Source organism: Coffea arabica, chromosome 6e (genome assembly GCF_036785885.1).
Source record: "Coffea arabica cultivar ET-39 chromosome 6e, Coffea Arabica ET-39 HiFi, whole genome shotgun sequence".
Lineage (NCBI taxonomy): Eukaryota > Viridiplantae > Streptophyta > Magnoliopsida > Gentianales > Rubiaceae > Coffea > Coffea arabica.
Window position 1 is genome coordinate 60,420,037 of NC_092321.1, and position 16,198 is coordinate 60,436,234.

At 37.1% G+C, this 16,198-nt stretch overlaps 2 protein-coding genes across 3 annotated transcripts; one reads left to right on the plus strand and one right to left on the minus strand.

The window, feature by feature from the left end:
• Nucleotides 1–286: 286 nt before the first annotated feature.
• On the plus strand, nucleotides 287–8,955 carry LOC113696993 (auxin response factor 19-like). Of its 2 annotated transcripts, XM_027216385.2 has the most exons (15): nucleotides 292–1,315; nucleotides 1,726–1,838; nucleotides 2,992–3,090; nucleotides 3,185–3,241; nucleotides 3,410–3,565; nucleotides 3,669–3,753; nucleotides 3,918–4,008; nucleotides 4,220–4,384; nucleotides 4,533–4,655; nucleotides 4,859–4,934; nucleotides 5,019–5,160; nucleotides 5,757–7,013; nucleotides 7,125–7,597; nucleotides 7,674–7,864; nucleotides 8,210–8,955. In XM_027216385.2, exons 1-15 carry the CDS (start codon nucleotides 1,252–1,254, stop codon nucleotides 8,343–8,345), a joined length of 3,228 nt encoding a protein of 1,075 aa, XP_027072186.1. In that variant the 5' UTR covers nucleotides 292–1,251; the 3' UTR covers nucleotides 8,346–8,955. The 2 variants fall into 2 exon arrangements, with proteins under 2 accessions (XP_027072185.1, XP_027072186.1); XM_027216384.2 differs by having other exon boundaries at nucleotides 287–1,315; nucleotides 5,757–7,597.
• A 4,046-nt stretch (nucleotides 8,956–13,001) lies between these two features.
• LOC113695336 (acetate--CoA ligase CCL3-like) lies at nucleotides 13,002–16,028 on the minus strand. Its single transcript, XM_027214385.2, has 3 exons — nucleotides 15,680–16,028; nucleotides 14,150–14,740; nucleotides 13,002–14,025 (listed from the first exon to the last, which is right to left on the minus strand). The coding sequence occupies exons 1-3, from the start codon at nucleotides 15,896–15,898 to the stop codon at nucleotides 13,129–13,131; spliced, it is 1,707 nt and encodes a 568-aa protein (XP_027070186.1). The 5' UTR covers nucleotides 15,899–16,028; the 3' UTR covers nucleotides 13,002–13,128.
• Nucleotides 16,029–16,198: the final 170 nt, after the last annotated feature.

The window sequence follows — 16,198 nt, forward strand, 5'->3', positions numbered from 1 at the left end:
GGGTAATTTAGTGAAAGCGAAAAAAAGTTGACGTAATGAACAGTACGAGACAATATCCATAATTACTTCTACTAGTCTAATGTAAATGAGATAAAACTATTAATTAATCCTTCCCCGCTCGGCCTCTCCATTCCACCTTAACCTCATACGGGTCAACTTTGTGAGGCCATAGTCACCAGTCCCATCATCCTCGACCTGAGAGACAGAAAGACACACTCAAATACCAATAAACAATCAATTTTCATTGCCAAATTATATATATATATATATATATACGTAATAGTACAAAATGGAGAGGAGTTAAAAACAAAAAATAATTGCATATTCTTCCCTATCTTTCTTCTCTCACCTCCTCGTTGCGCTACTAATAGGGAAAAAGGAGAGAGAAGAATGCAAAGAAAGTGAAAACTTTTGGTGGGATGCAAGAAAGAGAAAAGAAAGAAAGAACAAAAGATACTCCTATAAATTAAAAAAAAATAAACAAAGAAGGGAAAAGGAAAATTGTTGGCTCTGACGAAGAACAGGAAGAAGGAAGAAAGTAGTGTGTGTCTGTGTGTGGATTTGTAGTGTGTGTAGTGTGTGTGGGTGCTGGGAGAGTGTAGTGTGGAATAGGGGGCAATTAAAAAGTATAGTAAGAACAACAGCAGCAGCATTTTGCAATTTGGTCTCTGCAATCCTCAACATCCCCTCCTTTTCCAAAGCTTCTCTTGTCTCCCCCTCTCCTCCTTTCTTTCTTCCTCCTTCTCTTTCTTCTGTTTCTTTCGCCTTTTTCAGTAAGTTTCATCCGTTTTTAGTAGTACTTATTTCCTTTTTCTTTTTTTTTGGGTTTCTCTTTCCTCCCATTTTCCGGCACCGGCCGGAATATCCACCGGAGCCGGCAAGCAGCTTCTTTGACGACTTGAGCTTGGACCCTTTTCTTCTTTATTCGTCTTTGGCCGGAAAAGTCCACCGCTTTTATCATTTTGCTTTGGGAAAGATATCATTCTTTTTTCCTAGCTAAGAAGCAGAGGAACAAGCTGGTTTGTAGTTGATCCATTGAGCTAGCTGTTTTTATCCATTTTTTAGCTTTTTGGGTCTTCTAGACAGCTCTTTTGAGTTAGCTCCAACTTGGGCTTTTTCTCGGTTTTTGGGTCGCCGGAGGTGGCATCGGAGCTCTGATTAGTTCCGGGAAAAATGGGTCTCCGGTAAATATCCACAACCATATTGTTCTTTCAGCTGAATAAGCAAGAGGGTCACCAGACATTAAGTACAATGAAGACGCCGGCCACCGGCGCCGGAGCTCCGTCAGCTGCGGCCTTGGCCAATCCCTCTGAAGGTTGTTCTCTTTCTCTACTTATTCTGCTCTCATTTTCTTTGTAGCTGTCAAGTCATTATACCAAAATTCTGTAGTTTTTTAGGCCTTGTAATAATCGAGGATCACAAAAATAAACAAGAAATTAGTGAGATTCATGTATCTCCAAAGACACTTTGGGTAATTTCCTGTGGGATGGACGGTTCTGCCTTTTTCTCTTTTTAAAAATATATTTTTATCCTTTTTATTTTTAGTTGGATTTATCTCTAATGAAAACAAGAAAGCTTCTGATCAGAAACATCTTGCACTCATCTCATTTTCCTCGAAAAAATTTCAAGTACCCTTCTTTTTAGTTGACTTTTGGTGATTTTTGGTCGGAGGAAAATCGTACTGACACGTGGGAATTGGTAAAATGGGGATGTTATCGATCACAGGTGAGAAGAAGAGTATAAACCCAGAGCTATGGCAAGCTTGTGCTGGTCCTCTGGTAAATTTGCCGGCCGCTGGGACCCATGTTGTCTACTTCCCTCAAGGCCATAGTGAACAGGTCTGCAACCTTTAGGCTTGCTGTTCTTTCTCCCTTTTTGGCTTGTGTATGCATATTTTGCCTTTTGCATCAATACAAATGAGAAATGGCTATGGGCTATAAGGAGGGTTGGTATGGTTCTAGTTATCGTTAACCATCATGTCAGCTAAATAGGGTGATGCATCATGTTGTTTGTGTTCATATCTCAGTAGGGTAAAATGTATCCCTACCTTTGTGCATCTTCAACAACTTTATCCATCTGTGTAATATGTACAGAAATTTAGGCAACCCCTAGGAAACATGCTGATATAAGAACATGGAAAGGTTAATTAAAGTTGTTCAGCACTTTTAAAGTAAATTAACGTGAGATTCTATTCTAAAAGCATATTTTTTAAGTAATTCTATTTTAACCTTTTACAGGAGATATTTACTGTACCAAGAAAGAAATGGTTACACTCAAGAGTTTTCTGGTGTTCTTGTATTGGATTTTGATTGACTTATGTGGAAGAGTCATGAGTTTAAAGACATTGGGTTTGTTCATTGTTACTGAGAAAAATTTAGGTCGGATGAGCCTTGCCTGGGATTTTCAGTTTATAGGGGAAATGAATCATAAATTTTTGGCTTAGCATATTCAATAACCATTAGGTCATTAGGTTGGATAGCGTTGGCTGTGACACAATGGAGGATAGGTTTTGTGGTTGCTCAGAAAGTTTCTGATTGAATTATGTTTTCTAATTCTTCAAGTTGTTGTTACTGTTGGTGTCAGTGCTAGCACACTGACAATCAACTTCAAATTCTGCTATAAATGTCAACGGGTTTTAAGTAACAAAGTGAACGAGGCATGTATATGATTTTACTTAGGCCAGTGGCATAGGATAACGGTCATGTTAATGACTTAGCAGCTTTTGGCCCTTGAGATTTTTTGTCTGATACCAAGTGGATATAGTCAAGTATAAATTAAGGCAAACGAGTGGAGAATAGTTTAGGCTACATGTGAACTGTATCTTCCATGGGCAGTCACGAAGCTTCTCTTCTATCAATTCACTTAATTTATGTTCACTCCTATCTTTAAGAAAACCGGTTTCCTGTCAGTTGCCTGTCCATTATTGTTGAACATTTTGCCATCTTTTTGTAATTGAATTTTTCTGATACCACTTTGGTCTTCCATTTTCAGGTTGCGGCATCTATGAAAAAGGATGTAGATGCTCAAATTCCAAACTACCCAAATCTTCCCTCAAAGCTATTATGCCTCCTTCACAATGTCACACTGCATGTATGGCTGGGCTAATTTTAAGTGCCGTTTTGATTTACTGAATTTGGAAGTCCTGTGTGCTTAAAAATTACATTTTTGTTCATTCAATTCTCAGGCGGATCCAGAAACAGACGAAGTATATGCCCAGATGACACTCCAACCGGTTCCTGAGGTAAGGATATTCCTTATCTGAAATCAATCCATATTTTTCTCTGCTTTTCTGCTTCTTCCAAATCGATAGCAGTAGTCCTGGCTTGTTATTACTTTAGAAGATGAGAGATTAAATTTGTTAATTGAATATGGCTGTTTAATTTTTTTTTTTGCCCAATTTGACTGTCAGTTTGATAAAGATGCATTGCTGAGGTCAGATTTGTCAACAAAGGTTAATAAGCCACAAACAGAATTCTTTTGTAAGACTTTGACAGCCAGTGATACAAGCACCCATGGAGGTTTCTCTGTTCCCCGCCGTGCAGCAGAAAAGATTTTTCCCTCTCTGGTAAGGGGAAGAAATCCTGGTCTGTTTTCTTTGCTTAATATTGTATTATTGTTTCTTAATTTAAACCTGATCTGGAAGGAACATATTTGTCATGTTTCCTTAGGATTTTACACTGCAACCACCTGCTCAAGAGCTTGTGGCCAGGGACCTGCATGAAAATCTATGGACTTTTCGCCATATCTATCGCGGTATGTTCCATTTGGTGTCTACCTTAGATTTATTAGTTGGAAATATTAGTTTCAACCGCAAAACTTGTTGGTTCTCCTTCTTATTCTTATTAAGTAGAGGGAGAGCTATTCTAGTTACTGACGCCTGAACTTATTGCTCCAACTTCTTTTCTCTTATAATGTAGGGCAACCAAAGCGTCACTTGCTTACCACTGGATGGAGTCTTTTTGTCAGTGGGAAGAGGCTTTTTGCTGGTGACTCGGTCTTGTTTATTAGGTAATGAGATCGAGTATGTAATGATTCTCTAGCTTTGGTCTTTTGTGATATTCTTTTCTCCCACTTTTGAGCTTCACTAGATCTAGACTTGGGCATCAGCACAAAATAATAGCAACTGCAAAGTAGAGTTTTTACTTTTTAACATACATTAATATGTTGTGGACTTAATAATCCTTTTTTTACTGTTAATTTTCAATATGCTTGTGTACAGGGATGAAAAGCAGCAACTACTCTTGGGCATTAGACGAGCTAATAGGCAACCTACCAACTTATCGTCATCAGTTCTGTCAAGTGACAGCATGCACATTGGGATCCTCGCTGCTGCAGCTCATGCAGCTGCTAACAATAGCCCATTCGTAGTCTTTTATAATCCAAGGTCTATCTTTATATGCTGGCATTAAATCTTTTGTGTCTTGGTTTACCTGTCATCTACACTGGAAATAGTTGTTGGGTTTGCGTATTCAGTTTCCAGAAACGTAACAGTGCAGTTTTTGAAACTTTCTGAATTTACATGATATGAGCAGGGCTAGTCCGTCTGAATTTGTAATCCCTTTGGCCAAGTACTACAAAGCAGTTTGCAGTAATCAAATATCTCTTGGGATGCGGTTCAGAATGATGTTTGAAACTGAAGAATCAGGAACAAGAAGGTAGAAGTCCTCCCTTTGACTTGGATCATGTGATAAAGTTATGGTTTCTTGTTGGTCTGGGCTCTCTGGCCCTGGAGTAACAGATGTCAGAGGTGGGGGTGCCGGAAGACATAGTGTTCACCCTTGTGATTTGCCCAACCTACCTCTGACCCTTTTTTCGTCACATAGTATGGTTTTAAATAAGTATAATCTCTACCTTGCAGATACATGGGTACAATAACAGGCATCAGTGATCTGGATCCTTTAAGGTGGAAGAACTCACAGTGGCGTAATTTGCAGGTAAAAATAAAGAAAGCTTTGTACTTTATAATCCCTAGTTTATTTTCAGGTACCATATTCAAGATTTTTATTCTCCCTGATTAGGTTGGTTGGGATGAGTCGACTGCAGGAGAGAGACGTAATCGGGTATCAATTTGGGAGATTGAACCTGTAACGGCCCCATTTTTCATCTGTCCTACTCCCTCATTCTTTAGACCAAAGCGTCCTAGGCAACCTGGAATGCCAGGTAAAATGATACTAGTGCTTGTGATCTGAATTTTGTTTCCCTCATCTTTTCCATCCATTTTTAAAGTTTATGTTTCTGGTCTTCCGTAAAAGTGAAGTATTTGCTATCAAGTTTAAATGGTGGAATTGTTTACTATGTCACACTTGCACGATGTGCTGCCCTCTTTTACTCTCCTTAGGATGTAGAACTTAATAATGGTCCATTTCCACTTAGCTGGGCCTGCTTAAGTTATCCTCACTGAAAGTTGATATATTGCTTGAACAAAGAGAAGTGGGATGACATCAGGTTTTCCGCTTATCTTTTTGCAAAAGAGTCAACAACATGAAGGTGCTAGAGAATAGGTGCTTTCTTCCTATCTTGGTCCACCTTTAACCTGCAAAAATATGTTCATTCTTTTTTTATTTTTTTTCCTTAATATAATTTTAAAGTTAATATGTTCATTGTTGTCTCTGAATAATGAATACTAGTGCTCTAGGTAATGACTGAAACATTGAATGAGTATCCGAAAGGTAAACTTCCAGTTGAAAAATGATTCAAAGTTGTAGACTTCAGGTTTGGGTAGTTTCTGATTTTGTCATTTCTGTTGTTTCCTCCAGATGATGACTTGTCTGACCTAGACAGTCTATTCAAGAGGACAATGCCTTGGCTTGGGGAAGACTTTGGCATGAAGGATCCACAAGCACTCCCTGGTATGAGCTTAGTTCAGTGGATGAACATGCAACAGAATCCGTCACTGGCTAACACAGCGCAGCCAAATTACTTGCATTCTTTACCTGGGTCTGTTATGCAAAACATTGCTGGAGCAGATCTTTCACGCCAATTAGGTTTGCCAGCACCTCAAGCTCCTCAGCAAAACACCCTGCAGTTTGCACAGAGACCTACCCAGCAACCGCAGCACCTTGATCAACTGCAAAATCTTCCAGCTTCTACATTGAATCCATTAGGCTCAATAATTCAACCGCAACAGCAGCTGCCTGATATATCTCAGCAGCCGAGACAACCTTTAATTAATCAATCTTTGCCTACATGTCAAGTGCAAGCTCAACTTCTCCAGGCACAGAATCTTGTACAAAGTCAAAATGTCCTTCAACAACAGCAACAGTCGAGCCATCAGCTTCAAAGGAGCCTTTCTCAAAACTTGCAGCCTTTGCAGCCACAACAACAGCAGCAACTTATGTGTCAGAATTCACAGCAGAATTTATTGCCATCCCAGTCCCAGGACCCTATTAGCCAAAAGTTGAATTTTTCTGAGAACCCAATCCAACTTCAACTTCTACAGAAGCTCCATCAGCAACAGCAATCTTTGTTGGCACAGCAATCTGCAATGCAGCAGCCTTCTCAACTCACCCAACTTCATGATCAACAAAAGCCACTCCTGGATGCACCTCCGAGCTTTTCCAGGGCATTGACGTCCAGTCAGATACAGGATGTATCCCAACCAATCCCCACCTCTATCCCACAGTCCCATGTTATCCCACAACAGATAACAAGAACCAATAGCCAAAATAATCTCCGCTTCAATCAACGGACTCAGCAACCAAAGCTTCAGCAGCAGCAATCTGGAGTGGTGCCTGAAGTCCATGGGCACGTTGGACACTCACTAACTGCAACAACCAATCATCTCTCTGCCACTGGCAGCAGTTTACTGACAGGGACTGCTGGTGGAGGCCCTTCTGGGATCACTGATGATATTCCTTCTTGTTCAACTTCTCCATCCACAAATAACTGTCCAAATGGAGTTCAGCCAAGCATGAATGGCAGGACACACCGTGGTACAGCAACGGGGGATGAGATTGCCCAGCCTTCTGCAGCCCTGCTAAGTTCTAGTGGCCTAGAAACCATGTCTGCTAGTGGTAACTTAGTTAAAGATTTGCTGCAAAAACCTGATGTTAAGCCTTCATTGAACGTCTCCAAGAGTCAGAACCAAGGATTTTTTGCTCATCAAACCTACCTTAATGCTTCAGGAGCACAAATGGAATATTTGGATACTCAATCTTCGGCAACTTCAGTCTGTCTTTCTCAAAATGATGTCCAGTTACCACATGGAACCAATCAAATGTCTTTCAATTCTCAGCCAGTGTTGTTCAGAGACACGAGTCAAGAAGTTCAGGCTGATCCAAGAAATAATGTTTCTTTCGGGGCTAACATTGACAACCAATTTGGGATGGCAATGATGCCCGATTCTGTATCTACAAAGGGAATGTTGGGATCTGGTAAGGACTTCTCAAGTAATCTTGACGCTGGAGGTGGAATGATTTCCAGCTATGAGAATCCCAAGGAAACTCAGCCTGAGCTTTCATCATCAATGGTTTCTCAGTCATTTGGAGTACCAGATATGACATTTAATTCAATTGATTCAGCCATAAATGACGGTAACTTCATGAATAGAGGTCCCTGGGCTCCAACGCAGTTACCTCGCATGCGGACATATACCAAGGTCTGTTTTCACTGACATATACTTTCTTCCGCAGGGTGTTTAACTTTCTTATGCTGAATAGTAAGTGCTTGTGCAGGTTTATAAACGTGGAGCTGTTGGGAGATCAATAGATATTACACGTTACTCAGGCTATGAAGAGCTTAAACAAGATCTAGCTCGAAGGTTTGGCATAGAGGGGCAACTGGAGGACAGGCAGAGGATAGGTTGGAAACTTGTGTACGTGGATCATGAAAATGATGTTCTGCTAGTTGGTGATGACCCTTGGGAGTAAGTCTATAAACTTGAACTATTGAAGTTGTTATTTTCTGTTATTCACTACTAATTACCTTTTGCTTCGTCTTTGCTGTGGTTAATCAGTATGTTGTTAGTCATGACTAGGCTTTTACTAGTTGAAGTAAGTCCATGGTTAATCAATTTATCCTTTCTCTTTACAATTAATCTGCAACTTCTGTTTGAAATTCAAATCCCAAGTATTAGCTTACCGAGACTTGTTCTTTCCTGTGTTTCTGCCCTGTAATACCATAACTGATTGATCAATTGATTTCCAGACACCATTGTTGATATGTGGTTTTCATATATATATATCCTTACAAATACTTTCTTTGCCTTCAGGGAATTTGTGAACTGTGTCCGCTACATTAAGATTCTTTCTCCTCAAGAAGTTCAGCAGATGAGCTTGGATGGAGATTTTGGGAATAGTGTCCTCCCAAATCAAGCTTGTAGCAGCTCAGATGGTGGGAATGTGTAAATTAACCAGCTAGAGCTTTAGCAATTCTTCTTCATTGGTTGAAGCTTACCGTTTAAGTAGTAGAAGTTTGTTCTCTTGGACGTGCCGGAGAATTCGATGCCATGGGTATTCCTTCTCACCTTACTTATGCCACGGTCTAAGTACAGCTACATCAGGCTCAGAGGAAAGAATTCATGCCTTTAGTGATTTAGCCTGTTTTTCTTGAACTTTGGACCCGGCTGCAAAGTAATAGCTTGGAAGATGAAGTGGCTGAGTTTGATCTCCTTTTGCAAGAACATCCAAGAATTTGGAAGTATGAAAGCTTAGATGCAATGGTGGAAGTTCAGATAAGAATCCACTCTGGCGCAAAGTGAAGCTTTTCAATCTTGTGATATCTATCATCAAATTTTTCTGTCTCCTATATTGAAAAATCCTCCCATAGAGTTGTATTGTAGAGAGTAAAAGCTTGAAATCTGTATGGTTTAGTCTCTTGAGTGTATAGATGTGTAGATTTTTCCTTTAACCCCCCCATTAACAGAAACTGGTAAGAATTTCAGAAATTCTGTGAAGAGCAGTGACATCTTAGAGTATTCAATCCATCAGCCCGTCGGTTCACAATGGCTTCTACCAACTCATGGCCCGTTGTATCTTTTGTAGTTGAGCATAATCTGCTAAAGTCAAAAGAGAACCTCACGAATGACAAAGCTAACAATTCGGAAGTCAAATGACAATCTGTCCAATATTAAACTGAAGTAAATGTTAAAAAGAACAACACACCTTTATTTTCAAGTGGGTATTGATAATTTGGTGTTGTAAGTCGAAACTCATGCTTGCATTAGAGGTAGCTAAAATGGAAATGCATTTTGGCTAGTGTTCATGGATCAATTAATTAGGCTTGGAAAGTTGGAACAATTTTTGGAGAACTAAAAGATAGGAATTTTGCGTTTGGATCGAGTGATTCCTGTAATTGTTTAGATTACTGTTAGAAGGTATTTGAATTTATAAATCACTCTTAGTATTAAATTTTTTTTTTTTAATAATCGGTGATTTACAAACCCAAATGCTTCTTTAAGTAATTCAAAACAATTAGAGCTATTTGGATGGATTTTAAATCCTTTATCAAATTTCTCAATTCGATCTGTCAATTTGATGAGAGATTTGAAATTCTTTCCTAAAATTTTCAGTTTTTCACTGTCATGTTTATACTACTTGGTTTTCTTATTTTATGTGGCAGTATCAATGATCAATGGTAAATTTACAATATTTTTATGGATCTAAAAATAAGCTAATAAAAGAACAAAAGAAATAGATAATTGTTAACAAATAAAAGTTGCTCACTTAGAACCTTTACATATGTAATAAAAAATAGGGAAAATGATCGGTTTCATCCTTCACATTTTACAAAAATATTCTTTTCGTCCCTCACTTTTAAAACGTAGCAATTTCGTCCTTCACATTTAAAAACTGAAGTTCTTACATCCCTGAACCCAAATTTCAATTTAAATCAAACCACCAATTAACCTGATTACAAATTTTGGGAGTGTAATTGGTAGATTACTTGATTACCTCAACTTGATATTTATGTAAAATTTAATGAACCCAAAAAGAAAAAATAAAAAATTATAACATAAAAAAGAAAGATTAATCTTTCCTACATCATCATTGTATACACTGATAGTTTTATGTACCGCCATATCATTTCAATTTAAATTTAAACATCAAAATTTATATTTATGATACACATCTAGATTCGCAAGCGGATATACTATCGGTGCATGAAAAGATTTATCCAAAAAAAAAAACTCTACTATTCCAAGACAAAGAATGGCCTTTTATGTTATAATTTTTATTTTTTTGGTTTAATAAATGTCATGTGAATATGATGAAATTGACCGAGTGATCTATCAATTCTATTTCTGAAATTTATTATTGGGTTATTGAATGGTTTGATTCAGATTGAAAATTAGGTTAAGGGATATAATAGCTTTAATTTTTAAATGCCAGGGACGAATTTGCTTCATTATAAAAGTGAGGGATGAAAAGAATATTTTTGCGAAATGTGAAGATGAAACATGTCATTTTCCCTAAAAAATAATCATCCCTAATGCAACTGACCACAAACAAGTTTGGTAGATTATCATTCGGATTACTTGAGTTTAGTTCGGAGTTTCTCATGTCTATCGAGATAGGTGAATCATCTATCATCTATATAATGTTTTGAAAAGAAAACTCATGAATTCTTATTGACTTTGAAAGCTTATTATGACTATGAATTTCCGCAGGAAAATGTTCTAATTCTTTACATGTGAAATGTGATGTGGTATCTAGTTTTTATTTTGTTCTTAAATTTGAATTTATTTTAGATCTAGTTGTCAGATCTGAAAATTTTTTGAGACTTGAGCGACTGATCTGGCGATTGCAAGACTCATAGTGGTCTAGTTCTTTGTGTTTTGAGACAACATACACCCCAAAGACCAAATTCTCGAATTTAGAGTTCTCTATCGCTTGTTAGCATATAAAAAATGCAGTGGAAGATATTTGACACATAAAAATATGTGTGGGGAAAAAGGAGTTTATTAATCACATCCGACTCTCATATTGAGACCACATAAAATCTTTACAGAATTGCCTTTACAACAACCAAAGACTCTTTATAATGTTTTTATCTCACTTTTTTCAATTGAATACAATAATATAACAGCAATATATAGCATGCTAGACTAGGTAATTAAGAAACTACTAAGACAAGAAATTACAAAACAACTACAGTATACCTTAAAAAGTAAACTACTAAAATTTGATTAAAACAAGAACTTCTAAATTAGAACTAGGAAACATCAACTGTTTATAGTGTAGATTGTGTGTTTACACTAGTCAGTGTAGAAGCATGACACTTGTTGGAAAAAAAAATTAATTTGCATAGAGGATATTATCGTCCTTTTAAATCTGGGAAAATCGTTCAAAACGTCCTTCACATTTTACAAGATGACTTTTTTCGTCCCTCACTTTTAAAAGTGTAATTTTACGTCCCTTACAAATTCAAATTGACCAAATTTGGTCCCTACCTAGGTTTCTGACTAGTTTTTGGCCGGAATCCACCACGTGACTTGCATGTGATCATTTTTTAAGGGCAAAATTGTCAAATTAAATTTTTACATAATCCGATTCATAGTCCCTCATATTTCACAAAATGAATTTTTTGGTCCCTAACATTTTACAAAATGAATTGTTTCGTTCCTCACATTTCAAAAAATGAATTTTTCCATCCCTTACATTTTTCAAAATGAATTTTTTCATCCCTCATTGATCATGTGTATGAATAGCTTTTTTTCTATAAACCCACGTATATGTATATTTGATTTTATCTGAACACTACAAATAACATGTAATTTATCTCTATTGGATTTCATCTAAACATGCTAATTGTAGTTGTACACATGCTATTCAATAGATATATATAGGGGTTTAAAACAAATAATTTTGTTTGAAACCCATGTATATATATTTGTGATATTTCTCTTTTGATAATAATTTATTTATTGAATTGTCTAATAAGTTCATCTAATTAATGGGTCCTAACTCGAATTCTATAATTGTACTAACAAATTTCAATTTAAATACGAAATTTCTACTTGACACTTTTAAGACCAACAGTTGAAGTACTTGTCTTGTGATTGTCTTAAATTTTGAAAATGCCAATCACTAATTTCTTTTTGTCATACTTTTCTTTTGTTTATTTTTTCTGTCCAAATTTAATTCGATATAAACACTCGATAATATTTAGGATTAAATGTCTTCTTTATTTTCAAATTTTGAGTAAAAGAAAATTAAAATAAGTGAAAAACTAACAATTTTTTTAAACCATGTATATATCTATTTGATTTCACTTAAGCAGTACGAATAGTATATAATATACCTCTATTTGATTTCACATACTATTCGTACTGTTCAAGTGAAATCAAATAGATATATACATGGATTTAAAAAAAATTATTCACACAAATGATCAATAAAAGATAAAAAAATTCATTTTGAAAAATGTGAAGGATGAAAAAATTTATTTTGTGAAATGTAAGGGACGAAAAAATTTATTTTATGAAATGTAAGGGATTATGAATCGAATTATATAAAATTTGATTTGACAATTTTGCCCTTGAAATATGATCACGTGCAAGGCACGTGGTGAATTCCGATAAAAAAAACTAATCGGAAACCTAAGTAGGGACCAAATTTGGTCAATCTGAATATGTAAGGGACGTAAAATTACACTTTTAAAAGTGAGGGACGAAAAAGTCATCTTGTAAAATGTGAGGGACGTTTTGAACAATTTTTCCTTTAAATCTGTTAGTATAAAAATTATGACAATTAAAATATAATAAATATTAATCCAATTTCTAATAGCAATTCATTCTTATTTGTAATAGGTACAAATGACCAAAGTAAAAACAAAACACTATCACAAATTTTTGCTTAAAATCCGAGTCTACCACTTGTTTGCCTACTTATTGAGTCTAGAATTAGGATATAAATATGATGAAGGAAGAATGAATATGCATTAATTTGATCATTGACTACCTGGTTTTTTTTTTCCTACTCTATTTTTTTTTTAAGATGTAACTTGTAACTTTTCATAAGAGTACTTGATCTATTAAGGGTGAAGCAAGCCAATAAAGAAAGTGACAGAGAAAAAACATGGTCTATATAATTGTTGACAAGTGAGGTAACATCATAGAAGAAATGAAAAAACAGCAGCAGAAAGGTGTAGCATTTAGGTTAGTCAACTTCTGCAGTTAGGCCTAAGAAATTATAAGCGACTCTTCTTCACTGGTCCCAGCTCCTTTGCCTTGGCCCTCAACAAATGCTTCTGTATTTTTCCAGTTGCAGTCTTTGGCAATGGTCCAAATACCACAGATTTTGGAACCCAATATGCAGGCATCTTTGATCGACTGAATTTCATTATATCTTCTGCGAAGCTCTTTTGATCAGATTTTTCCAAGTCTCCCTTTAACGTGACAAATGCACAAGGTGACTCACCCCATTGCTCGTCCGCTCTTGCCACCACTGAAACTTCCAATATTGCAGGATGTTGATACAGCATATTCTCTACTTCAAGACTACTGATGTTTTCACCTCCAGATATAATGATGTCCTTCGATCTGTCCTTAATTTCTATGTAACCATCTGGATGCTTCACAGCAAGATCACCAGAATGAAAATATCCATTTGCAAAAGCCTCTTGATTGGCTTTGGGATTTTTCAAATATCCCTTCATCACAGCATTACCTCTGAAAACAATTTCTCCCATTGTGGTTCCATCAGCAGTAACGGGTGTCATGCTTTTTGTGTCGACAACATCAAGGCCTTCCAAGGCTACGTACTGCACACCTTGTCGAGCATTCAATCGCGCTTGGTTTTCAGGTGGCAGCAAATCCCATTCTGGTTTCCACACACATATGGTGGAAGGACCATATGTTTCTGAGAGGCCATAAGTGTGCGTAACGCGAAAGCCTCTTTGAGACATTGCAGAGAGAACAGAAGGGGGTGGAGCAGTGCCGGCCGTCATTACATGTACAATACGAGGGAGAGGGCGGATGGTCTCTCCTTTTCGAGCATTCACAATTGTATTGAGCACCACTGGAGCAGCACAGAAATGTGTGACGCCAAGATTGGCTATGGCTGAATAGATTGCCTTTGCCGTCACCTATCAAGATTAAATCACAAAAGATTAGTCAAATAAATCAGGCAACGGCTGCCTAATTAAGCAACAGGGAACATTACCTTATTCTCAGCAGAGACAAGAAAATTTAACTATCACAGGGAGATACCTGTCTAAGGCATACACTTGTTCCACACATAGCAGCCAGTGCCCAAGTGAAACACCAGCCATTGCAATGGAACATGGGAAGAGTCCATAGATAAACTGCCCCTTCTTTCATTCCCCATAGAAGAGCATTACTGAGAGCCATCAGATATGCCCCTCGATGGTGGAGCACGACTCCCTTGGGACTCGCTGTCGTGCCAGAAGTATAACCAAGAGCAATGCTATGCCACTCATCTTGTGGTGGTTTCCATGCAAAGTTTGGGTCACCAGTTTCCAGAAGTCTCTCATATTCCACTGTGCCTTTTGAAAGAGCATGTTGGAGTGACTTCGAATCACAGGTTTTATCAGCAATAACAACAAGAAGAGGAGGCCTGAAGTTGCCTTTGCTCTTGTCAGACAAGATTTTTAAAGCTTCCTCTGCCAGGGAGAAAAATTCTTGGTCAACCATTATAACAGCAGCTTCTGAATGCCCCAGAAGAAATGCAACAGTCTCTGCATTTAGACGAATATTGACAGCATTCAGAACAGCTCCTGCCATTGGAACTCCAAAATGTGCTTCGTACATTGCCGGTACGTTTGGTGCAATTACAGCAACCTAGTTTCATGAATAAGAGTAATATAATCAGTGGAAGTGATACCATTAACTCCACACAACTGAGCTGCAAGATACAGCAACAATTCAATCAACAACAACTCCAGATTTTGCACGATTTGCTACTCCTCAAATCAATTCCCTATTGATCCTGCTTTTGAGTTCTACGTAGTCAGCTGGAATTCAATTCTTTTGATCAATCAGGTGCAAGAAAAACCATAATTCTTCATTCTTTTCAGTTTGAAACTTTAGTGTACCAGTAGCATCATCTTTGCACTATAATCTAGTATTTTGGCAAAGGATATATGCCTGACTCTCAAGAATTTGAGGCCATTTAAGCATGAAATATGGTATTGGATCCTCGAATACATTTTGGTGCTACGTTATATCATGTATTAAGATGAAACGTGTCTACTCATTTACGTATCACTTTACTACATGTTACATTAACATCAAGAAGTGTAACGTTGTCATGAATGATAGCTTTTCTTTTTGTTCTCCACTCCACGTTATCTTGAAAACATTAGCAATTGAAAGTCTACCATGTTAGTATAATTTTTCCATCCCATATTCGTCTATAATGTAAATCCTCTTGCAAAAAAAAAAAAAAAAAAAAAAGTAAATCCTCTTTGTTATGATACAAATGTCAGCATTATTCTTTTCACAAGCTCTCGTGCTAAAATAGTCTAAGTGGCCTACCAATTACAAGACATTCATTGTCAAGAAAGATTTCAAACTAAGTTAATGAGTTCATTAACAATAATTGATAAATGCAAATCCGAAAGTTCAATGCAGCTAATTTTTTTTTTTCATTGTTCTCTTAATCCAAAATTATGTAATTAACAAAAATTGCACCTAAAAAATAGTCGAATGGTTTTCAAATATAAACACTAAGAAAGTAAAGCAAAACTAAAAAGGAAAGACCAGAAAGGATGGAATTACAGTGCTACCGAAGGTGACGGAACGTTTAATGAGAGCGGATGCTAAACTGCGGCAGCGCCGGTAAGTTTGGAGCCACGTGTAATGATCAGAGCCGTGGATGATGGATGTACGGCTGGGATGGACTAAAGCTGCCCTCGCCAGGAAGCCAAGTGGAGTCAAAGCTGTATAGTTGGCTGCATTCTTTGGGAGATGGTCTACATCTTTCTCCTCTACACCCATGGGTTTCTCCCTCCGGTTAGTGTGTATAGACTAAACGACGCCGCTTGGTTGGAGAGTGAGTGGACTGGTAGTAGTGGATCAGCAGCTGAAAAATGCAGCTTAGTCTTGCTGTTATATAGGTGTTGATGCCCATCTTTCTTTTAATTGAAAATAGATAAACAGGATCTGAGCAAATTTCATGGAGAAATGTATGAAGACTTTTTTTTTTCTTTTTTGTTTTTTTAACATTGTATGGAGACATTAGGTGTCCTGATTTTAATGATTTTGATTTAATGGCAAGTTACTATGTGCTTGCGAGAA